We start from the raw sequence: 25,039 nt of genomic DNA on the forward strand, positions 1-25,039 counted from the left end.
TCTATTCCCTTCATAATTTTAAATGTTTCTATAAGATCCCCCCTCATCCTTCTAAATTCCAACGAGTACAGTCCCAGTCTACTCAACCTCTCCTCATAATCCAACCCCTTCAGGTCTGGGATTAACCTAGTGAATCTCCTCTGCACACCCTCCAGCGCCAGTACGTCCTTTCTCAAGTAAGGAGACCAAAACTGAACACAATACTCCAGGTGTGGCCGCACTAACACCTTATACAATTGCAACATAACCTCCCTAGTCTTAAACTCCATCCCTCTAGCAATGAAGGACAAAATTCCATTTGCCTTCTTAATCACCTGTTGCACATGTAAACCAACCTTCTGTGACTCATGCACTAGCACACCCAAGTCTCTCTGAACAGCGACACGCTTTAATATTTTATCGTTTAAATAATAATCCCGTTTGCTGTTATTCCTACCAAAATGGATAACCTCACATTTGTCAACATTGTATTCCATCTGCCAGACCCTAGCCCATTTACTTAACCTATCCAAATCCCTCTGCAGACTTCCAGTATCCTCTGCACTTTTCGCTTTACCACTCATCTTAGTGTCATCTGCAAACTTGGACACATTGCCCTTGGTCCCCAACTCCAAATCATCTATGTAACCTTGCTCCTTTGAAAATTATATTAAATTTTACACCTTCCATCAACCACCTTTGCAGACAAACTTGTTTCCCCCAAATTTACAAGATAATTGAGCAATATAGTACACGATATTAGCTTATACACGGCAGCAATTTTTACAACTTATAAATAGCATTGATCATTTCATGAAATGAGCAGTCAAACTGCCAATTTCATGATCCTTGCAATGGGTTTTGCCCCGTTCATGGAACAGATTCTACCAGCGCCCATTTCATGAAAAGGGCAGTTTCACAATTTGGGTGTAACACAGTCCATTGCTGTTGTCTCCACTTATATACCAGCTTTTGGTGTAGGAAAGTGTGAGTGGCTGGAATTTTCCAGCTCTACTGCGATGGGTTCCCCGTGTCAGTGAGTCATTCAAAATGTCCGTTGATTTCAGCAAGGCTGGAAGATCCCGCTGGAGAGAGAGTCCGGCAATATATCTCAGTGATGTGGCTGCCATGGTTGAATTGTTGCCAATGTGTATAAGTTTGTGAGTCTGGGGCAGCACGGTAGCATAGTGGTTAGCACAGTTGCTTCACAGCTCCAGGGTCCCAGGTTCGATTCCCGGCTGGGTCACTGTCTGTGCAGAGTCTGCACGTTCTCCCCGTGTCTGCGTGGGTTTCCTCCGGGTGCTCCGGTTTCCTCCCACAGTCCAAATATGCGCAGGTTAGGTGGACTGGCCCCGCTAAATTTCCCTTAGTGTCCAAAAATGTTAAGTGGGGGTTACAGGGTTACGGGGATAGAGTAGATATGTGGGCTTGAGTAGGGTGCTCTTTGTAAGGGCCGGTGCAGACTTGATGGGCCGAATGGCCTCCTTCTGCACTGTTACGCCTATGGTAATGGTGGTAAATATGTGGTGGGGAAATATACCATGGGCAGAATATTACAGCCAGTTTGCAGGTGGGTGGCAGGGCCCTATAAAATTCCTTGGATGGCCTTCTTACCTCCTTCCCACCCACCCCGACTTCACTGCAATTTCATGATGGGATGGGCGTTGTGTAATATTACGGGCCAGGGTTTAGAGAACACCAAAGTATACCATGGTGATCACCTGACCCACAACTTTAAATAGATTTTGGTTAAGGGGAGCACAAGGGCCCACTTTACAGATGTGATGCAACAGAGAACTAAAAGTATTTTAAAACAAAAACAATGTTTATTCTATGAAACCAGTTAGCATTTTATAAACACACAGTAAACCGTTTATCAACTACCAAACCTGACCACCCCCCAAAAGATACAGTACTCTATAGATAATCCTTAATAACTTCCCAAACAACATTCATAAGTTAAACCCTTTTTAAATAAAGACAGCAGGTTTAAATTCTCTACAGAATCTGAAATTGCTTTGAAATAATCAATGAGCTGAAGACATTATTTAGCTTGTAAAGAGAGAGATCATTACACAGCTGCTTGCTTTGAATGCAGCTCTGCAACTCTGAAAACAAAATCAAAAACACACTGCAGCTCCCAGCTCTAAACAAAAGTGAAAGATAGACAGCCCAGCTCCAACCACACACTGACATCATTGCAGCTATTTGATAACCACCCATTTCTGAAAGGTACATCCACCTGACAGTAGGCCAACCAGCTGACCATGCTTGTCCCAATTGAGACCCTTCAGTGGGCTTGATTTTACATATGGGTGGCTTTTCTGCTAGTAGTGAATCATTCAGGACCCTTACCAGGGAGGAAAGGATCTGACACATGCCCCTTATGAATAGTAGGTGTTTGTGAAATGACTCCCTGTGTGTCCTCCTCCAGGGTGTATGTGATAGGCGGAAGGTCCTCATGCTGAGGAAGGGAAGAGAAGGCCAGACAAAGGCAGCCTGGATGGAGGCCACAGCAGAGGTCATCCAGGGAAACTTGCTGTAGTTCCAGAAAACATAGTACACTGACAAGTAGCATTGAGAAATATTGTCCCAACGCCCCCCCCCCCCCCCTCCCCCCAATAAAGTACACGTTTGCCACACGTTTGAAAGCATGAGATTGCCATTACAATGTCCTTTCTCATTTCTACGGGCCAAAATTGCACAGGCAGTGTGAAATCTCTGTCGATTGGACTTTTGATGGCCTTATATGGCCCTTTTATTGTTAGCGGGTGCACATCTGATTTGCATGCGTGCCTGCCGAGCTCGAAATCTCATGCATGGGTGAGGATATTGGAGAAGCGCCCCCAATGTCTTGTGTCACGACTTCTTAACGCACTTCTGAGTCAAGCGCGTGACCGCCTCAGCTGCATAAAATTCTGGCCTGTTATTTTTTATTGTATTTTTGTGAAAACTGTATTCGTAAACTGATCTATTAGCAGATGTTATTGTTTTTTTTTTCTAGAACAAGCATTTTGCAAACATTTTAACGTTCTCCCGTTATGTACTTCAAAGGTAAGGCGGGGGGGGGGGGGTAATATAAATTCACATAACTGGCAATTACCCATGCATAGTTCAAACAGTTAGGGGATGGCACTAACTGAATAGAAAACAATCGATTTCTGCAGATCTTACTAATGCAAGCAATTATTCAGTAAGCACTGAGTTATGATTACATATCAATCTAATTAATAATCTGACACAACCAGAGAAAGCACATTAAAATGAGCGTAAGAAACAATGGCCATTGTTATAAAAGTTTTATGAGTTAGATTTTTGATTAATGCCATTATAATAAAAATGCAATTAAATGGATCCACTCATATGACTCATGGATGTACAATACACATTTTCTGCTCCTCTATCCTTTATCTGGATAACTCGCAGGGTGAACAGAATTATTGATATTTGTCTGTGATTTGATCATGATCTACCTGCCTGGAAAACACCCTTTTCAGATTGTTCAAAGGAACATGGAAATGTTATAATGTTATTTAGCAGCAAAATGCAATACGTAAATACCTGACTCTGTTACAGTCATCAAGTGTCATACTTACTGCCAACAGTATTTGAGAGGAGCTGTGAATAACCTCAATATATTGGTAATCAATAATACAACCCATCACAGAGATATAGGAATGGCCATCCAAGCTTTTCACATAGGTGGTTGGCATCTCTCTTCTAACACAGCCTGGACCATGTTCACTCCACCAGGAATGGTGCACAGAAATGTTAAATGTCAGTAGATCACTCTCCTGCACAAAAAAAAGCATATGTTTGGATATTTAGCACATTAAAAAAATTGAATTATTCTAATAAACTTTATAAACAACTCTCTGGTTATGATCAGTAGAAAATTTATTGACAGTGATATTTATCCTTACTCTCCATAATACCCCTTTATCAGAACTGCAGCAGATACACCATCAATTTCCTTGAATGTCAGTAGGTTCACCCATAGGTAGTGACGAAACTGGTGAAAAAGTTGTGACTCAAATTGAACAGTCAGCGGTCTGCATAGGCAGATGCAGCATAATTTCGAAAAATGTGAACGTATCCATTTTGGATGGAGAAACAGAATGGCAGAGCTTTATTTAAATGGTGATAGTTTGGGAAATGTTGACATACAAAGGGACCTGGTTGCCCTGGTAACCAATCACTAAAAGCAAGCATGCAGGTACATACAACAAGCAGTTCGAAGGCAAGTGATATATCAGCCTTCATTGCAAGAGGACCTGAGTTCAGGAGCAAAGGTGTCTAACTGCAGCTGTTCAGGGCTTTGGTGAGCCCACACCTGCAGTATTGTGTGCAGTTGTGGCCTCCTCATCTGAGAAAGATTATTCTTGTCATAGAGGGACTGCAACGAAGGATGGCAGGATTGTCGTATGAGGAGAAATATGGTCAACTAGGCCTGTATTCACTGGAATGTAGATGAATAAGAGACAATTTATATGAAACATAAAATTCTGACAGGCTGCAGGGATATGGACGGCATGGTAGCACAGTGGTTAGCACCGTTGCTTCACAGCGCCAGGGTCTCAGGTTCGATTCCCGCTTGGGTCACTGTCTGTGCGGAGTCTGCATGTTCTCCCTGTGTCTGCGTGGGTTTCCTCCGGGTGCTCTGATTTCTTCCCACAAGTCCCGAAAGAAGCGATTGCTAGGTGAACTGGACATTCTGAATTCTCCATCAGTGTACCCAAACAGGCACAGGAATGTGGCGACTAGGGGATTTTCACAGTAACTGCATTGCAGTGTTAATGTAAGCCTACTTACGACAATAAAGATTATTATTATGTTGTTGTTGTTTCCTCTGGTTGCGGGCGGGAAGGGGGGCGGCTAAAACAAGAGGTCACAGTGTCAGGAGACAGGGTAGGCCATTTAGGACTGAAATTATGAGAAATTCTTCACTCAGAGGGCGGTGAAATTATAGAATTCTCCACCACAGAAAACAGTGAAGGTCAAATCATTGAATATATTGGGCAAGAGTCTTTGGTATTTCTCACCGGCCGGAGGCGGCTGGCCATTGGCTGGCAGTGGGACCTTCTGGTCCTGCCACTGTCAATGCTATTTCTCATTGAATCCACCCCATACCACGGCAAAACCTGCGGCAGGGGTGCGCCATCGGTGGGGTCAGAAAATCATGCTGGGGTGAACAGCTGGAAGATCTCGTCCACTTTAAGAGGAAACAGATAAATGTCTAGACTCTAGAGGTGCCTTGGAGTGCGGGGGGAGTGAGAGTGTATGGTGTCGAGCTAGAGGATTGGCTATGATCTTATTGAATGGAGGAACGGATTCAAAGGGCCGAATGGCCGACTCCGGCTCCTGTTTTCTACGTTTTCATGTCTCTCTGCAAATTAAAAACTATAAGCATGAAGCAACCACAGCTACTGTTACCAACCAATTACTATGGCAGCATGGTCCAAATGTTCCATTATTTCTCTTAATGAGTGAGATTTATTTTCCAGTTTCACAAAAGTTCTTGTTAGTTTCCCCTAGATCACAGGCATAGCATTTAATTCAGAGACTATCAAATGCCTGTGAAATGTGTTCTTTGAACCAGAAAATAGCTAAAGGGATTAATAATCCATACATAAACGGATTCTTCAAAATGTTAATCAGCTGGTAATATTATTAATATTCATTTGGAGAACTTCAAAGCCATTTTAAGACAATTTGGTTACTGAGTTCGGATATGTTCCGTGTTCCTGTAATTAACGACAATGACCAGATAGATGCTTATTATGCAAATTTTTAGCTTTACACAATAAAATTAACAAAAAAAATCTGAAGATGAATGGCAATAACCGTGCATTCCTGTAACAACCAACCACACAGGGATGAGGACAGATCTTTCAATCAAAAGCTGGCATCATTAACTGTGTTACTGCTGTCAGCTGTGTTGCATAAACGTCCTACAGCATTTTGTAACAAGCGCACTCATTGCCTCAGTAATGATACTGTAGTCAGTTCATGCTGAGCAACTGACTCGTTTCCTATATTAAAAAGAGAGATTCGCTTATTGAGTATTCAGAGTGAAATATTAATAAGGATTTTCAGTTACATGCTTTAAATTGCAATTCAATATTGTCTGAAATGTAAAGTGCTTCATATTATTATTATTTTTAACTTTGTAATTTGGAAGAATGTTGAAACAATGAAACTAATGTTATATGAGCTGCAAATATAATAAAATATGTAATCTGGTCAAGCGAAGTGTCCAAACAATGGTAAGTAAGTCATTAAGGTGGCACAGTAGCACTGTGGTTACCATTGATGTTTCACAGCACCTCTAGTGAAACCCAAGTTCAATTCCAAACTTGGGCAACTGTCTGTGTGGAGTTTGCACTTTGTCCCTTTGGCTGTGTGGGTTTCGTCGGGGTGCTCCGGTTCCCTCCCACAGTCAAAGATGTGCAGGTTAGGTGGACTGGCCATGCTAAATTGCCCCTTAGTGTCTAGGGATGTGTGGGTTAAGTGGGGTTATGGGTTTGCAGGGATAGGGCAGGAGCCTGGTTAGGGCACTCTTTCAGAGGGTCGGTGCAGATTCGATGGGCTGAATGGCCTCCTTCTGTACTGTAGAGATTCTATTCAATTAACAAGAGTGGATATATTGGTGTGAATAAACATGATTTAGGATTTCCTTCAGAAATATTTACTTAAATGAGGTTAACAGTCTCATGTAAAAGTTAATGGCTGAGTATTGTTTTCCTAATTTTATCCATCCTTTTCTAAACTGATGACTCTGTTCTGGGATGTAAAATACCTATCTGCAGGTGATGGTCACCCAATAGGCCAACGTTCATATGAGACTTTTGGCAGTGATTGTCAACATGTCCAAACTACTATGCTGATCCTTTCGCCAGCCACAAAAATGCAGCTCCAGAGGTCACTGCACTGCAAGCATGAGTGGAGGCCATGGCCAATTTCCTAACACAGGACCACTGGGGCCGACTGTGGTGCCCCATTTCAGATCATTTAGTACAGCACAACTCTGGGACCAAACCTGGAAAAATTCTAGTCATTGGATCACTCAGCCATATACCAGTAATTTCCATGCAATTTCTTCAGATCATTTGCCATAACTACATTAGAAGCTCGAGGAAAATGAGGCCAGAACTTGTTGGAAAAAAACATGTTAAAAACGCATGCTGTTTTAAACGTGTAAATCAGCCAGCAAATTCAAGTGACTAAAAGATACAACATGAGTTGTCAATCAAGATGAGCTTGTTAGGCACTTTATGCCTCTCCATTGCTTGCTTTATCTAAATCACATCTCATGCTTAGCCTTCCATTAGTTTTAAGAACTTACTGGATGTTCACATTAATAACCCTCTAAACTTACCATACAAAGATAAGTTTACTGATTACAAATGCAAGTACCTTTTTTAGCAATATAGTTAATATAGTGTTAATCAACCTCTCTGGTCCAGAATAGCCCATTAGAAGTGTTCAGTCTCATGCCTTCTGGTAGTCAATTGTTGGTAGAGATTTCAAAAACATCGAGTTACATTTTTTCTTAATTTTCCTTCCTCTTCCTCATGACTCAAATTTTCTTTCCCTCTTTATTTTACTAACCAATTTGACTCTAGCTGACTCCATTTGCTCTTCGATCCTTTCTCACTTTCTTCCTCAATCCTTTTAGGTATTGTACCAGATGTCCCTGTGCTCTTGTCATACTTACACTTCCAACAATATACAAGGCAACCAGTTTTTGAGCTGAAGGCTGCAGCAACAAGACCGAACAAACATAATTATACCAATATCATTTTTATTGAAGTAAGAGTTGCACATATGCAGAATAAGTGTGCATAGCCTGATACCATATTAAACTTGGCTGTATTGATTAAACATAGGGAATTCTGTATACAACTTACACTATTGTGAATCTTCGTCTTGTCTTCCTTTGCTACCAGCCAAGATTAATTTTTGAAATTCAATACTGTAATTTTATTTTCTCTGCTGCAATTTCCACATTGTGTTCTATATCTGCATTTAAATTCATCAGTTATGACTCCTCACACCAGTTAGTCACAGGTCAAACTAACAATTCCTCCTCAGATTACAATCCATGGGGGAGAATTTGAGGCCTCTCACTCAGCAGTAATAGTACAGTAGCAGCATGCAAATGGTAGGGAGTAATTTATTACATTCCTGTCACTATGGCTGCCCTATCTTCTCTGACATACCAGAGGACTTCCCGTGTGAATTAGGTGGGAGACAGATGTGATACACAAATGTGCAATGTTTGAACCATTAGAATTGGATTGTGTGTCAACTCCTCTGAACTCCATAAAAACACTCTGGGCCATTATCATAATTACCTCTTCCCACTGCTCCCACCAAGAACCTACTTTCTTCAGGGATAGAGGCTGGTTGTATCATTGCAGCAGCTTGAAGCTAACACACTGCCCTGAGCCAGTTGTCCAAGACCATTTGCTAATGAGGCCTTGTCTTCAAATTAAAGCAAGCCTCTGATCAAGACCATCAGATGGATAGCCAAAAGGCCACCCTAAATCTTCACAAGGATATATCTACCCCTATTTATTTCCTGCCACAACATAGCAATAATCTCTATCCAATCTGTTGTTCAGTATATTTCACAAATATTTTTACATTATAACCGACTCACTTCATAATTCTTAGCGTATGTCATTTGTATAAAGGACTGATAGCAATATTGCCTATTTGTAGAGGTCAAATTCAGGGCTTTTGGTGCTAAGAAGCCCAATCTTACCCTAATCTTTAAAACTGGCAATATTAATTTTGTAGTATGGACAATGCTGACATTGGAAATGAAAGTTGAAGTTTTGGGCATGAAGCAAACTTTTTTTTTGCTCCAACAGTAAGACTTGCAGTGCTGTGAAAATAGTTCAGTGGTTTTCCTGTCAAATCTGATTTCCGTTCTTATTTATCTTTTAAATATAATGGTCAGAAGTCAGACAATGGGCTGGATTCTCTAGTTCCCCAGCCACGTGTTTGCCAGCGGTGCACATTTCCCTGGTGTCGGGATTCTATCCTCCCACTGAAACTACCCCAAGCTGCTGGAAAACCCCCTGGCGAGGGTGCGCTGCCAGCGGGAAAAGTGAATCCCGAAGACCGGAGAATTCCAGCCAATATTTCACAGGGAGAGATACAGCCCAATTCTTATGCACAGTTTATCCCATGGGTGTAAGTAATAATTTCACTTCCCAACTGTGTGATAATCTGCTGCAATAGAATTAAAAATAATAGCGCACTCCAACGGTCTGATAAAATAAATACATTCCAGAAGCATTTCAAATAAACTCCCAATGTTTTTTTGGGAAATGTGGATGAATTTATTGGGGGGGTGGGGGAGGGGGTTAAATTACAAGCATTAATAAATTTTGAAGGTATAGTTATGTGGAAATTTACTGCCTAGGTCTTTTTATCAAGGACACCCAAGTGCTTTTTTAAAAAACCTACTCAAGACCCATGTTTACATTGCGGATTCCCAATTCATTGATGTGCGAAAACTGATCGCAAACTAAATCCAGCAGTCTAATAGCTAGGAAAACTCCACATTCAAAAATATCTACGAAAAGGGTTAAAGATGGGACTTTACTGGGTCTTCATTGAAGACAGAGAACAGCAAAGCTGGAACAGCTTTCACTTGATGATAAAGTAGTTTAAGTGTGTAGTGGTTGTCCTTTTAGACTAATTAACAAGCAATAGTGACGTTTAACAACCCACTCCCCTGTCCTTATGTAAAAAAATTCAGTTTTCACAGGCATCATCATTAGATCTGTAAACCCAATGCGCACACGATCTCTAACTAGACAAAGGTCATTTATTTATCTTTGGATGTATTTGCTTTTAGGCTTCAAATAAAAATATATTCTACATTCCGTGAGGAAAATTGACTAATCCCCTTTCCCATTTCAGTTATAAAGAAACTTCCCTCTAATGTCAATCATAAGAGGAAAAAAACATTTTGGCTGGAACTTCAAGCAGAATTAAGCAACACTCCACCAAATTCCACACCCTCGCCAGCAGCGAGATCAAGGCAACAGTAATTGGTGAAGATGTTAATACTGTGCAATACCACTAATGTGATGCTGCTTCAAATAGTTCCTGTTCTTCTTATAGAATCCTTAATTATTCCAAGGGTTCGTGCCTCGTGAGATAATAGTCGTCAGCAATTCCATTAAGTGGTGTTTGAAGACAGGAAAGCAGAAAGGTTTTCCAGAATGAGACAAAACAATTGAATCTCCCATCATTTTAATGTAACAGGCCTGTCGCCTCACCATCCCCACCTTACCTAGTTAATGGAACTGGTTCTCCATACTGATGAGACGCTGCATAGAATGAATAAACTGAGCTACACTGCTACTGCTTTCAGCAGGAATTTGAATAACGCTAAAAGAAAACCTTGCTTTCATGCAACATAGGAGTTAGGTGCAGAAGTAGGCAACTCAGCCCTTCGAGCCTGCTCTGCCATTCAATCTGATCATGGCTGATCTCCTCCTGGTCTCAAATCCGCACCCTACCTGTTCCCCATATCCCTTTAACCCATTTTTAAAATTTAGAAATAGATCTATCTCCTTCTTGAAACCCTTCTTGAAACATGAATCAAGCCATTCCCGTTGAAAGGGTAGATGTTCCACCTTGGAGGCAATCAGCAATCTGGATGCAGATTGCACAGGCTTTCCAAAGTGAAGGTATGGTTCATGTTTCCACACAAACTCACTTATAAAATCACAATGTAAAGTCCTCCATAAATAAGATAAATCACGCAGCGTAGTAGAATGTAATTGATTTTTCTTTACATTAAAAAATATTCCTTGATGTATTTCAGAGCGGTAACCTGGCCCGGATTAATTATCATTGAAAATGGGTTTAACAGAAAAATCACCATTTTTAATAAGTGTCTAATCAACCACCAGTGAATAATCTGATTTGAAATCACTGAAGTGACTTTAGAAAACTACACCGAACCACTTATTAGCTTCATTTGCTGTACATTCGTCAGCTCCTTTGTAAGTTAAATTTACTTTGATATTTTACAACTTCTAAGGCGTGCCTTTGCAATAAGAAACAGCAAGCTTGATTGAAGAAGTTCCTCGAGCTGCTAAACAGTCAAATCAGAGGAAACTTGCTATGTTTATTACTTTGTTTGAGGGCATGACTGGTTTTATGTGCGAGGATGGCTTCCCACGTGATGTTTTAAACCAGCATTAAAGGCAGTGGAAATGCAATTAATACTTGGTACAACTTTTACTTAAAATTTTACCATCATTTTTGCTGGTTTTCCTGATTTCAGGTCAATCAATGCAATGCAATGCAATGTCACAGTAACTGTAGGCCAACCTTTATAGAACTGAGTAACCCAGAATGAATTGTGACATCCTCCGATGCCATTGTAGTCACAACTATATGTGGGTTTACGTTTTGAAACAGAAGAAAACTGAGGTTGTTCCTGAAGGTATTGACCATTCATTGCAAGGCAAAAGGGATATTGCTTTATATTTATTGGATGCTTAAATTTCCTCCCAATTCAAGAGCTTCTACAAAGTAACATTGTGAAGGTGCTCCAAAGGTATCATACATCCTTCAGACACATATCTCGATATCACAAGGCGAACTTCTCGTACTTACTGTAGAAATGGAACATTTTCAGGATTAAGACTTTGGAAGTAACCTGTCCTAATCAGGAACCAAACTATCAAACTGTAAAAGATTGATTTTTTTGTTGGGTACAAATATTGTTCCCACTTTCAGCAACAAGGCTGCATGGTGTCCAAGAGTTCAGCGGATCAGGGCCCAGCAAGTGAACAACAGGTTCTAAAAACCATGAGTCATCAAATTCATCCCAAGCTAGAATGGGATGGTTGAGCAATGTTGCGATTTGGAAACTCACTCGGAAGCAGTGGAAATTAATTGCAGGTAATTTATTTATTTATTTATTCATGAGATGTGGGGATCGTTGGCTGGGTCAGCATTTATTGCCCATCCCTAGGAGAACCCACATTGCTGTGGGTCTGGAGTCACATGCAGACCACACCAGGTAAGGATGACAGATTTTCTTCCCTAAAGGACATTAGTGAACCAAATGGGTTTTTTATGACAATCAACAATGGTTTCATGGATATCATTAGACCTTTAAAACTAGATTTTTATTGAATTCAAATTCCACTATCTGCCTTAGTGGGATTCGAACCAGGGTCCCACAGAGTATTTCCCTGGGACGGTGGATTACTACTGCCACTGCCTCCCCAATACTGCTGAGATTTGCAGTCAGGAAGGTGACAAGTGTGAAGGTGGGGATTGAAGCTGCAGAAGGGAAAGTCCAAGTATTCCTTGTGGCACTCAGTGGAACATAAGCAGTAAAAAAGCAAAAAGCCAAATAAATATCTCATAGCTCACCTCACGAGATCTAACCTATTTGGCAAATTTGCATATTAAAGTGGGTAGCTCATCTTACTTTAATATGCACTCGCCAGATCTACCCATGGTGTTGGGATTGAATCCCTTCACCTTGGAGAATCAGCGAGTGCCGTTTAGCATGGGTCTCCATAAATGGGGACCAGGCAGAGCGGCACTTGGGGGGGGGGGGGATCTCCCAGGGAATCGGGGGTCCCCAGGTGGCTGAGCTCTGGGCAGGTACCTCAGATATCACCGGGGCATTACCAGGGTGCCTAGGTGGCACTGCCCATGCCAGGGATGGAGCCCGGGTGCCATGCCCTTATTAGTTAGGGTATGGGGGGGAATCAATGACCCCTTTATAGGTGTGTTGGGGAGCATTGGGGGGGGGGGGGGTCCTCGAGATCGGGACTTCATTTTAAAACGGCGCCCCGATCTCAAGACCCCCCCCCCCCCAGCCAGAGAGGCCAGCCCGCCGATCGGTGGGCCCCGATCGTGGGCCAGGCCAAATCAGAGGTTCCCCCGGGGGTCGGTCCAGCCCTCCCACCACACAGGCCGCCCCCCGACCTTTCCACGCAAAGGTCCCGCCGCCTGAGAACAGGTGTGGACGGCGCCGGCGGGACTCGGCGTTTTCATGTCGGCCGTTCGGCCCATCCCGGGCTGAGAATCGGTGGGCTGGCCGCATAGAGTGGCCCCTGACCGGCGGCGCACCAACCACGCCAGCGCCAATGGCACTGATTCCCCACTCTGCAGAGAATCGCATGCCGGCATCGGGGCGGCGTGGCGTGATTCGCGCCGGTCACGGGGATTCTCCGGCCCGGCCCCGGGCTGAGAGAATCCTGCCCATGGTTTCTACTGAACTAGGGTGGTGTTAAAAACAAAAGCTCCCAATTGAAGTTTAAAAAAAAGCCACAGTGATTAGATTAGTCTGTGATCTCATGCAAAAACTCAATTGGCATTTAATATGAAACAAAAGCACATTTCTTGTCTGCAGTGCAGCTGCAATCATTCTCTGGGTCTGTGCTTCCTTCCTTAAACACTTATTATGTTGCTCTCGAATCTCCCCTCACACCATTTATTTTAATAACCCTGTTGAGTCTGCTGGCGCAATAAAATATCTTATAGACAGACTGAGGAAATTTAATGATGGCATTATGGATTGAGAGAAGCAGAGAAAACAAAAAAGACAGACTTGGCCAAAGAACATTAAGAAATGAATAACAAAAGGATTAGAAATAATAATGCAAAGTATTAAAAAGGTTTCAATTAATAATAGAAAATACAACATCCACAAATGGAGCCGGCAAAGGAAGATATGGAAAGGATGAAATATAAAACAACATAAAGGGGATAAAAGCAAATGCAAAACAGAAGTGGATCAGAAAAAATCATCAAGAACTATTAACAGGAAAGAGAAGTTGACGGACAGCAACAAAAAAGATGAAAAGAAATCATGGAGAAACTAATAATTTCAGAATTCGGGTGAAGAAGCAAGAAAACGTGGGTTATATTAGTAAAGTATCAGAATATTAGAAAGATAGGATAAAACTTCCAAACTGCAAAGCTCATGGGCAAATGTTTAATGCACTCCTGCCACATTGATGTGCACACAAACATTAGCCCATTAATAAAAATCATCAGAAAAGCAATAACACTATATGGGAATATGGTAACTAACTTACTAAAAAATAAATTAAAATAAGGTGCGGTGGTTAGCACTGCTGCCTCACGGCGCCGAGGATCCGGGTCTGATCCCGGCCCCGGGTCACTGTCCGCATGGAGTTTGCACGCTGTCCCCATATCTGCATGGGTCTGACCCCCACCCCAAAAAAGATATGCAGGGTAGGTGAATTGGCCACACTAAGTTGCCCCTTAATTGGGAAAACAAAAATTGGGTACTCTGAATTTATTTTTTAAAATAAATTAATTAATTAAAATAATCCACCAGGGAAAAATCACAACAAAATAATCCAGTATCAGGAATTCAAATATCATGAAATGTGGGACTGGACAGCTAGATATGTGCAATCTTTACAATATTTGCACTTTGAAGGACTAAGACAGCAATATGTCCCAAAATAATAAGACGTTGTGCATGACTTTCTCCATCATTCATCACGTAAAATATTGTAGTTTATTTTTGGGATTAGGAACCAATGAATGATAACATAACATGAGAATGCATTTGGTATAGGCTAGAAACATGAATTAATTTTGTAATGATCTCAAATATGTCTTTAAAAAACACATAGCAACTGATCAGATAATGTCAGGAGAAGAGAGATCTTTCCAGTTTAAGTGTCAATTTTCTGCTCTGTCATAGAACCACAAGAAAAAAATAGTTGTCAACATCCCACTTACATTCTCCAACCAACAAGCATGACATCAAAAAACAAAATGCACGTATCGGTGAAATGTATCAGCAACAGGACCTAGCTATGAAGAAGTAAAACTTTACACTTCATCAGACAGGAATGACAGGAATGACAGGAGCAAGAAATGTTTTGATGATAAATAATTCCGATTAATGTTGATTTAGAGGAATGGGACATTTTATGTTGGAGGCTCAGATCCGTAGTTTTATTAGTTTGATTTGGTGAAGGGTTTACAGCATGGCAGGCAATATACAATAAAGCAGTGATGGTGAAGATAAACTGGGATAAATGAGCTGTTCACTAACATGCATTGTGTTTACAACACAAAGGAAAAAAGGACTACAGTCAAAATAAATCTATTTTGTGGGGGAAGAGAATTATTTGTGTTGGACACAAGACTGCTGCTAGGCAACAATACAGGCACTTTCTCAGCATCCTGCACACGTCTGCTTGGTTAAGGCTGTCCATCCAACTTAGGTGGAAGCTTAACTGTTTTGTTATTTTACTGTTTCCATAAACTTAAAAGCAGCTTATGAAATACTGTACACTCTCCACCAGCTTGTATAGATACATTTTTACATTTGGCATATACGACTTTGGAGAATTAAGTCTCTCTTCTCTCTTGGGTGCATGAGCTTATATCTCACTTATGACTTCTTCACTCACAAACTATTATATCAGGCTCACTCATTGGAATGATAAATAGCGTTTTCATGTCTGGGGTGCGTGCTCTGTTTAGCTTTGTATGTGAGCTAAGATTGGGTTGATGTCGAAAAACAATGCAGTAGTTAGTGATGTGGCTTCAGTAAATACAGATTCATGAAAGGTACACTGTAGAGTTTATTACTTGTAATGCTCAAAGTGAAAATGGATTTTAATTAAACTAACTTGTGTGAGTTTTTTTTAAAACAGTGATTACTGCGAAACCTTGTTCACAGGCAATTCCACATTCAGTTTTGTCTTGGACCACGTTTCCTTATTGGATTTTCATTTCCCACACAGGCATATAAAATACTACCGCTTTACTCAAAACAATGTCCAATCAATACATTTTGCTCAAAATCTGTTCAGAACGTATTATTTCATGACAGCCAGTTGTAACATCATATATCCTTGAATTATTAACAAAACTTATTTGGTCTGAGCAGCTGGCAAGAAATATGATGAATAATTAGGTATAAGAGGGCATCTGTCTGTGTCTTCGGATAATTATTGAACAGATGGACGATTTTGATATCTTAGCGACTTCATATGGAGTGAGAACAGCAAAGAGAAAATATGTGTGTTACAATCTGCGTCTGTACTTTGAAGAAATTTCCCTTGGCTCCTGAGTTCTGCTCTGAACTGATTTGCTCCTCAATTATTTTGGTACTTTAGCCATCATTCCATGACACCCAAGTACATTTTTCCTAGCTTACCTCCACATTCTTATGTTAAAATTAGTCTAGTCAAGTTCCATCAATAATGATATCTTAAAACCGGTTGGTTGCATTATTATAGTTTTTTTTTCAAACTTATAAAAGCCTACAAATTATGGTTGTCAATGTTAACAGAAAAAAACAGAAAACCTTTTAAAGAAATGGAAGTTAGAACGACAGACAGAGAAATTTAAATGAGCATTTTCATGTTCGCCCACTAATATCTCACATTAATTTCTGGTCTGATAGCGTGTTATATAGATTATTATTTTTGTTCTGCCTTCAAATGACAATTTAATGCACACATTTAACCTTATCTTTTAAACCTATGATTAGTGATAAACATTAACCTTTACTGTGCCACAAATATTACATCACCATTAATCATTACTATGATGCAAATGAGGTAAACATTTGCCTTTCCTTTTGTTTCACATACGTCAACAAATATTATCCTTTTGATTTTAAAATATATAAATAAAAATGAACGTCAACTCTTACCATGCCATACAGTTTAACTTTCTAAGCATAATCAGTTTCCATTGAGGGGTGCCAAGCATACATGATCATTTCAATCTTTGCATTTAGTGTTCACTTAAAGCAGTTGCTGGAGATAAGTAGCTTTAAAAGCAAATGAAGGCTTGCAACCTGAGATTTTAAAATCCAGGAAAATTTATACTGGTAGAACAGACCAGCTGAGAAAGTCAATTGTTTCCCAACACTGGAAACTGAGCAGTAGTGTCACAAAGTCCCAGCATCCTGCAAAACGCAAGACCCAGGCTTTGCAAGGCTTCCTGCTTGAGATAGTCTCAAACCAGGTGTTCAATTGACAGCAAACCAGCTGCTGTGAAATTATTCTGCCTGTGTCAAAAAACAATTTACAAATGTGCAGTATGACTGGTATTTACCGACAGAATAATTCATAGGATTTTAAGTGTTTCGATTTGATATGGTGCTTTAATCAATGCAGAATGTCATTTTTGGAAATTGTTCCAACCTCCAGAATGATGGGCAGCACGGTGGCACAGTGGTTAGCACTGCTGCCTCACAGCCCCAGGGACCCGGGTTCAATTTCAGCCTTGGGTGACTGTATGGAGTTTGAACATCTTCCCGTGGGTTTCCTCCGGGTGCTCCAGTTTCCTCCCACAGTCCAAAGATGTTCAGGTTAGGTGGATTGGCCACTGGCTAAATTACCAAGGGGGTGGGGGGAGGAGACAAGCCATGCCCCCTTTTAATGGCACTAGCTGCCGTTTTCTGGTAAAGAGTTCACTAACACACTGAAAAGCTTTGGGACAGGGTAGGGTGGGTGAGGTAAGTGGGTAGGGTGGTTGGTGAGTAGAGTGGCAACTGATTATAGTGGCTGTTGGGTTCGCAGGTGCGTAGGGAGGCAGATTGACAGGGTGGCAGCTGGATAGGGTGGTACGGTGATATCTGTGTATAAATGTATATAACTGTATAAATGTATAAAGCTGTTCATCGGTGCATGTAATCGCAGGTATGACCTCCAGCCAGTGGGTGGCAGCAGACATGCATCATGTGACTGACGTAACTGGAAATTGGTAGCAGGATGGACAGTAGGACGGTCGGTCACACTTACTCCAGGAGCTTGAATAACTTTGTTAGTACATAGATCTGTTGGTTACCTGCCCATGTGTTTAATAATAAATAATTGTTCTTGATGAACACATATGCATATATTATGTGCGTATCTTCATGAACAGGGGAACCACAGAGCACAACAGGTGGCAGGGATTTTGGGGTTTAGGTGGTTGAGGTAGGTGAGTGGGTAGCTGGATTGGGGGTAGTCAGGTTGGTATGTGTCAGAAGTCCCACCTCTGGTGGGGCAAGAGGCTCGGTTGGCATAGTGGGTAGGAGAGACCATGGAGGGTCGGTCCGAGGCTTGAGGTGGCATGGATGGAGGATGGGGTGTGTGAGGATGGTGGTGAGAGGGTGTGTGGGATGGGGGGCTACAGAGCTGTTTTTTATGCTATTGTTTTTATTACAACTGGGACAAAGTCTAAGAGCACCCTCGAGCAGATTGTTTAAACAGCCCGCCTCGGCTCCCAGCAGCCCCTGTGGCTACTACTGCACTGATTCCAGGAGAGGCGAGCCCAACTTTAGTTAGCACCTGTCTGCCAGGACATTCTCACTGTCAGGTTTGTGGAATCAGAAAATTTCCCCCGAATATGGTGGACCTAACTTGGAAGTGAAAATGCAGCCCATACAATATTGATAAATATTTCATAACTAGAAAGTACGTTATACTTTTGAAAGAAACAGGAACAAATACTGCACATTACAAACTACAGTTGAACATTTTTTCTCAGTCAAAGCAGGAATGGCATTGACAAGAACAAAAGTCCTGGACATCATTTAACAGGAAAAAAAGAGTCCCGTTTTGGACATGTTTAGCGGGGGGATGTTTCTCGGAGCCTGCAGTGCCGAGGACGACCCCGCTATCAAATGGGACTCTTTTTTGTGCCTCGGCGGGGAATGCCCCGCTGAGACTGTGCTTACCTTCATTTCCTGCACAGGAATGGATCGGGACATCATTTTAAAATGTCATCCCCAATCTCCCTGATCTATGGACCCGCAATCCCCCCATCACCCCCCACTGCACCCTCAGGACACCAAACAACGCTGCAACTTACCTGTTAGGGGGTCCTCGAGTCCCACCCCACCTCACCCCACCGCAAAAGGACAGGGAATCCCCAGGTCCAATCCCTGGCAGTGCCAGCCTGGCACCCCAGCAGTTCCCCACCAGCCTGGAGGTGCCAGGCTGGCAGTGCCAAGGTACCCACATGGCAGTGGGAGTGCCTGGGTACCAGCCTGTCCAGAGCCCAACCACCTGGGTTCTTCCGATAGCCTGGGAGACCCTCACCCTGGTCTTATTACACCTGGTCCACATTTGTGTGGACCAGTTCTAAACACCACCATGGCGAGGTCTCCCAGGCATGGGTGTTCAATCCCGGGCCTCAGGAGAACCCGACATCGACATATTAAAGTGAGCCTAAATGCTCACTTGAATATGTAATCTGGATCTTGCCCAGCGTTAGATCTTGTGAGGTGGCCCGAGCAGGAGTAATAAGGCCGTGTGAACCCCCTCAGGGCGGCGCGGTGGTGCAGTGGTTAGCACTTCTGCCTCACGGCACCGAGGACCTGGGTTCAATCACGCCCCCAGGTCACAGTCCATGTGGGGTTTGCACATTCTCCCCATTTCTGCGAGGGTCTCACCCCCACAACCCAAAACAAAATGCAGGGTAGGTGAATTGGTCACGCTAAATTGCCCCTTAATTGGAAAAAAGAATTGGGTACATTTATGTAGAGCCGGATTTTTCGCACCCCCCACAGTGCGTTTTGCAGAGACGGAGGCAGCCCACCATGGACGGTGGTTGGATTCTCCTGGTCCAACGAGATTTCTTGCTTTTCGCACACTCCACCACCAGGAAACCCTCGGCAGGGCCGGGGGGGGGGGGGGGGGGGGGGGGTGGGGGGGGCGGGTGGGGGGGTGTCAGCATCAGTAGAATCGGAAGGCCGCAGCAGCAAGAACGGCCTTAAAAATCCCACCCATGGTGCCTTATAGAAATATTCAAAGTGCTTCACATACAATCAATTACTGTGAAGCAGAAGAGCAATTATCTCAGAAAATGTAATAATCACCTTCACGCAAACACCAATGAAAGGAATGATGAATTAATCTGTTAAGCAGATCCCTGGGAGCAAATTATTCCCTCATTCTATTGACAATGAAATCGCACACAGGATAGGAATGTTGAAAATGGGAGGCAAGGTATGTGAACCACAGCCAAGGTGCCCTCTTCCTTGCTATGAGGGATGATATCACATGTTGATATCTACATATCTATTTGAAGATTGCACATAACCTCATGGATTTTGAAAGGATCACTGTCAAATCGAAAACAGACATCAAGGCCAATATTTTATAAAATAAATGACAGACTGCAGAATACCACCAGTGTGGCAGTTCTCTTAAATTCAGATGTTTTCAACCTGCTATAACCTTTTTGGTGACTATAATTTATCAAAGAACTTATTACTATTCGCAACACGCTCCACGAAAACCTGCTGTGCGTGGTTTACCTGGGAACTGAATACCAATGAGGAGAATACAGACATCATATTACATGGGCCAGTGGATTTCCATGGGACTCACCTTATCGCTTTAGACTAGTTGCACTGGCTATATAAATATAGAGATGCTAGCCAGTTGGAAAATTAAATAATTTCCCCATAGACACACTTGAGGAGGATAATGAACCACTTTTCCCACAAATGAACACATTTTCTATAGACTGTTGGTTGCTTAAACTTTGAGAGAGATGTATACAGCCATTAAATACATGTTTCTGTACACCAGTAAACCTTAAAAACCTACTCAACCTCTGATGCCTCTTTATATACAAATAGCACAAGAGGATGGAAAATATTTAAGTTCATGAATCGTGTAAGCGCTGCTGCTCCCCAACAATCTTCATATGTTAAAGGAGCACCAATCTTTCACTTTTCCCCAGCTAGATTTTCAACCTGCACACGTCACCAACATTCTTATTTTTCATTGGTAGCATTTTTGCTTTTTCCAACATTTTCAGCATTTCTGCATGCTTTAAAAATTGGTTTCTGTGGTACTCCTCGCAGCAGCAGAGCTGGGAACTCAGCAGAATGAAAGTACTGAACTTGTTATGACATTATACAAATGTACAGCATGTGAAGAGTTAATGTCATGTTAGGCCTAGCCTCTAGAGGGAGCTAAGGGACAGTGCTATCAATTGCACTGGCTCTTGGGCTTGGGGGGAGGAGATTAGATTGGAGCTGAAGAAGACAAGATTCATATTGTATTGCAGAGCTAGTTAAGATATAATAGTTACAGTTAATAGATAGAGATAGTGGGCGGAATTCTCTGACCCCTCCGGCGCGAGCGGGCCCCCGGGGTCCTGGGGGTGGCACGGGGCGATCGGACCCGGGGGGTGCCCCCACAGTGGCCTGGCCCGCGATTGGGGCCCACCGATCGGCGGGCGGGCCTGTGCCGTGGGGGCACTCTTTTTCTTCCACCGCCGCCACGGCCTCCACCATGGCGGAGGCAGAAGAGACCCCCTCCACTGCGCATGCGCCGGAGCGTCAGCGGCTGCTGACACGGACTCGCGCCGACCGGCAAAGGCCTTTCGGCCAGCCCTGACGCCGGGCGGCGTGGCGCCAAAGGCAGTCGGCGGAGCGGGAGCCACTCCGGCGCGGGCCTAGCCCCTAAAGGTGCGGGGAATTCCGCACCTTTGGGGAGGCCCGACGCCGGAGTGGTTGGCGCCACTCCGCTACGCCGGGACCCCCCGCCCCGCCGGGTAGGGGAGAATTTTGCCCAGTATTAGTGAGTGTAGTTTAATTCTTACACGTTTGTTTGCTATTTAGAATAAGTGTCGAACTCAAATTTAGTACTGTTAATAAAATTAATTTAGTTCTTCAGAAGCGCTTTGTGTGTCTTTGTGATCACTACGCCTTCCATCCTGGAAACCGCTCACAAAGATCACCGCACTTGAGTCCCCCACTCAGTGGTACTCCATGTCAGTGTGCTCAAGTAATGCGCTAAAATTGTAGCATTTTGAATTAAAGCACATACTTTGATGTTTGGGAGCGACATTCTATTATCAGCATTTGTGTCTGATATTACTGAGTTTCCATTTCTGTAACAACCGAAAATGATGCGTCAGCCTCTTTGGCACCAGTGTTTTCAGTTTTAAATTTAGATGTGAGAACTACACTGGGGTGGTTGTATTCAGTGTTGAGAGAAGGCGATGGGTTTGCTGCCTGAATCAGTTTTGGCATTCAGAAGGCACTAAGAGTCAATTGTAAACTAGAATTGTGCGTAGGCCGGGGCACATGTGGGTAGCAGATTCCCTTCCTTAAAGGACATGAGTCACCAATTTAGGTTTTATTTAATGACAAAAATACAACTTGTTTTGTTGGGGTTTGAACTGAACATCTCTGAGTAGCTAGACAAAACAATAACCGTTACATTACCATACCCGTAATTTAATAACTACTCTTAAGCTTTTTAAAATAAATTTAGGGCACCCAATTTTGTTTTTCCACTTAAGGGGCAATTTAACGTGGCCAATCCAGTTACATCTTTGGGTTGTGGGGTGAAACCCACGCAGACTCGGGGAGAATGTGCAAACTCCACACAGACAGCGACCCAGGGCCGGGATTCGAAATTGGGTCCTCAAGCCGTAGTGCCAGTGCTAACCACTGCGCCGCGTGCCGCCCTAATAACTACTCTTAAGTAACCATTAACTACCAACACCAGATTTGGCCTGTAGTACCAGGGAGAAATGGAGATGCGATTCAAACTGAAGAAAATGTCCAGCTGGTTTGTATTTTACTTTGCACAATCAGTTTTATCAGAGATGTCTACACCACAGGAACAACATAGAAAACACGTATTGTTACAACTATGAGGTTTATTAGATTGTTATATTTTGGGGTTGTGTCTGTAATTGAAGGTGAAATGGTGGAAGGTGTCATGTGACCTGTTCTGAAGTCTGCTTGACAACAGGGTTAAGACAGTTAATTATCAAAGGAAGGCCCACATTGTATAACTGGGGCAATGGATGTTCATGGATGGGGACAATGGCAGCAGTCTCTCAATGGGGAGACTCTGAGGCTCCCAACATCTCAGAAAGTTGTTGGAAGTATAGGATTGTAAGCAGTTGTGCGGTAAGCTGCCCATTTGCCTCTGTGATTAAAGAAAAGTTAACCAGCACTTCTATCTGGTACAAAGCTAATGGGCGAGATTCGCGTTGCTGAGACTAAGTGTTGACGCCAGGGCAGGATTCATGGACTTTTACAACAGCAAAACTGGCGGCGCACCTGGACCTATTTATTGACCATTGAGGGGCTAGCACTGGCGCCACATGGAACACAGTTGATTCCAATGAGCAACGGTGCCAGATTTGCCGGATTCATGACTCACGTACACAATCCCAGTCAATAAGATGGCACTGGTTGCGCTGGAGCACGTCCATCCTGCTGATGGTTCGGCTGGGGCCAGAGGGCACCTAGCGGGGTGGCCTGGGGGAGGCACCTACATGACCTGTGGCACTAAGTTCACAGTGGGCAGTCAGCAGCATGCACAGCTGCATGGCTGCCTTGCAGGCTGCGGCAATGGTGTTCCGTGCCTGTCCACACCGACCCCACAGCCCACCTCCTGGCCAACCCCGCTACTTCCTCCGGCCCTGGCAGAAGCCCCACCAGCCTGTGGCACAACTGTTACAAACTATGGTAATGTTGGGACACTTTCCATACCCCCCTCTCTCCCTCAGCAGCCACAACGCCAGTTTCACGATTTTTAAAAGCACAAGTGAACTGCGCCATCGGGAACCCGGCCCATCAGAGGCGGAGCATCGTGGAGGCTCCGGGAAATACTGAGTCAGGCCCGCTAATGATATGAAAATGGTGTTCACTGTACATACAGAGTGGAATGCATTGACACCGCTGTTGAGGCACTGGAGAATTGCAATTTGGCGTGAAACCGGCGCCGGTCACGATTTTGCCGTCAAAACCGATTCTCTCCCCAACCACCTTTCCTGATTTCAGCGTCAGCCAGAAGAGAATCCCATCCAATATATTCCACACTACCATGGGGTCAGTGCAGAGAGGAAGGGTGCAAAGGTCACCATTTTTGAGATTAAGTTACACAAATCCCTACAGCAGAGAAGAAGCAGTTTTGGCTTTCTGAACTATGATGGCAAGGTAGGAAGGGAGATGGTCTTGAGTCAAAGAGACCTATCCCACAGTCATTGGATTGGATTGGATTTGTTTATTGTCACACGTACTGAGGTACAGTGAAAAGTATTGTTCTGCTTACAGTCCAGACAGATCATTCCATACATGAAAAACCTTAGGGCAAACATAAATGCACAATGTAACTGCATAGACACAGGCATCAGGTGAAGCACACAGGAGTGTACTATTTCTCAATAGAGCAGATGTGTGAAGTGATCAGATCAGTCCATAAGAGGATAATTTAGGAGTCTTGTAACAGTGGGAAGAAGCTGTTTAGTGCGTGTTCTCAGATTTTTGTATCCCCTACCCAATGGAAGAAGTTGGAATAGATTATTACTTTTTTTTTAGTTCTCTCACGGGATGTGGGTGTTACTGGCTGGGGCCACATTTTCTGCCATCCATCATTTCCCCTGAATTGAGTGGCTTGCTATTTTATTTTAGAGGAGGACCATATTGCTGTGGATCTGGAGTAACATGTAGGATGGCAGATTTCCTTCCCTAAAGAGAATTAGTGAACCAGGTGGGTTTTTGTGACACTTGACAATGTTATCATTAAATTCCTTTTTTTTTTGTTGAATTCAAATTCCACCACCAGCCGTGGGGATTCGAACCCAGGACCCCAGAACATTACCCTGGGTTTCTGGATTACTAGTCCAGTGACAATATCACTATGCCACCACCTCCATTGGTTCTTCAGAACAGATATTACTGGAGACAGTCACTAGAAATTGCCCCAGCAAAATGGGGATTACAGGAACCCAATGGACGTTGGGAGCAATTGTAGACTGTTTGCCACAAGGATTCTAATTCCATTGGAATTGTGAAGTGTGATAAGTATAAAAGGGTAACATTCCTTTTCTGTAGTTTAAAGCATGTGTTTACAAAAAGAAGTGTTTCGCTAATAGTAATTTTAATCATTTGTTACAGTAAAGGTTTTAAAATGTGAAATCCCATTGTGTCATTCTTTCAGCTATCAACAGGAAGTTTGAGTCTCTTCAGAGATTGTAACAATGTGCTAGTCAACCCCGCAAATCTGTTCCACCATTCGTTTAGATCATG

The 25,039-nt window shown here is 42.9% G+C and overlaps 1 protein-coding gene across 5 annotated transcripts in view; it reads right to left on the minus strand.

The window, feature by feature from the left end:
* Positions 1-25,039, minus strand: part of LOC119969562 (sodium/potassium-transporting ATPase subunit beta-1-interacting protein 3-like) — a 254,468-nt gene that overhangs the window by 80,714 nt on the left and 148,715 nt on the right. For all 5 annotated transcript variants that reach the window (XM_038803322.1, XM_038803317.1, XM_038803320.1 and 2 more), the window contains one exon: positions 3,576-3,773. In XM_038803322.1, coding sequence (XP_038659250.1) covers positions 3,576-3,773 — 198 coding nt within the window. The remainder of the gene's footprint in view (positions 1-3,575; positions 3,774-25,039) is intronic.

Source organism: Scyliorhinus canicula, chromosome 7 (genome assembly GCF_902713615.1).
Source record: "Scyliorhinus canicula chromosome 7, sScyCan1.1, whole genome shotgun sequence".
Taxonomy (NCBI): domain Eukaryota; kingdom Metazoa; phylum Chordata; class Chondrichthyes; order Carcharhiniformes; family Scyliorhinidae; genus Scyliorhinus; species Scyliorhinus canicula.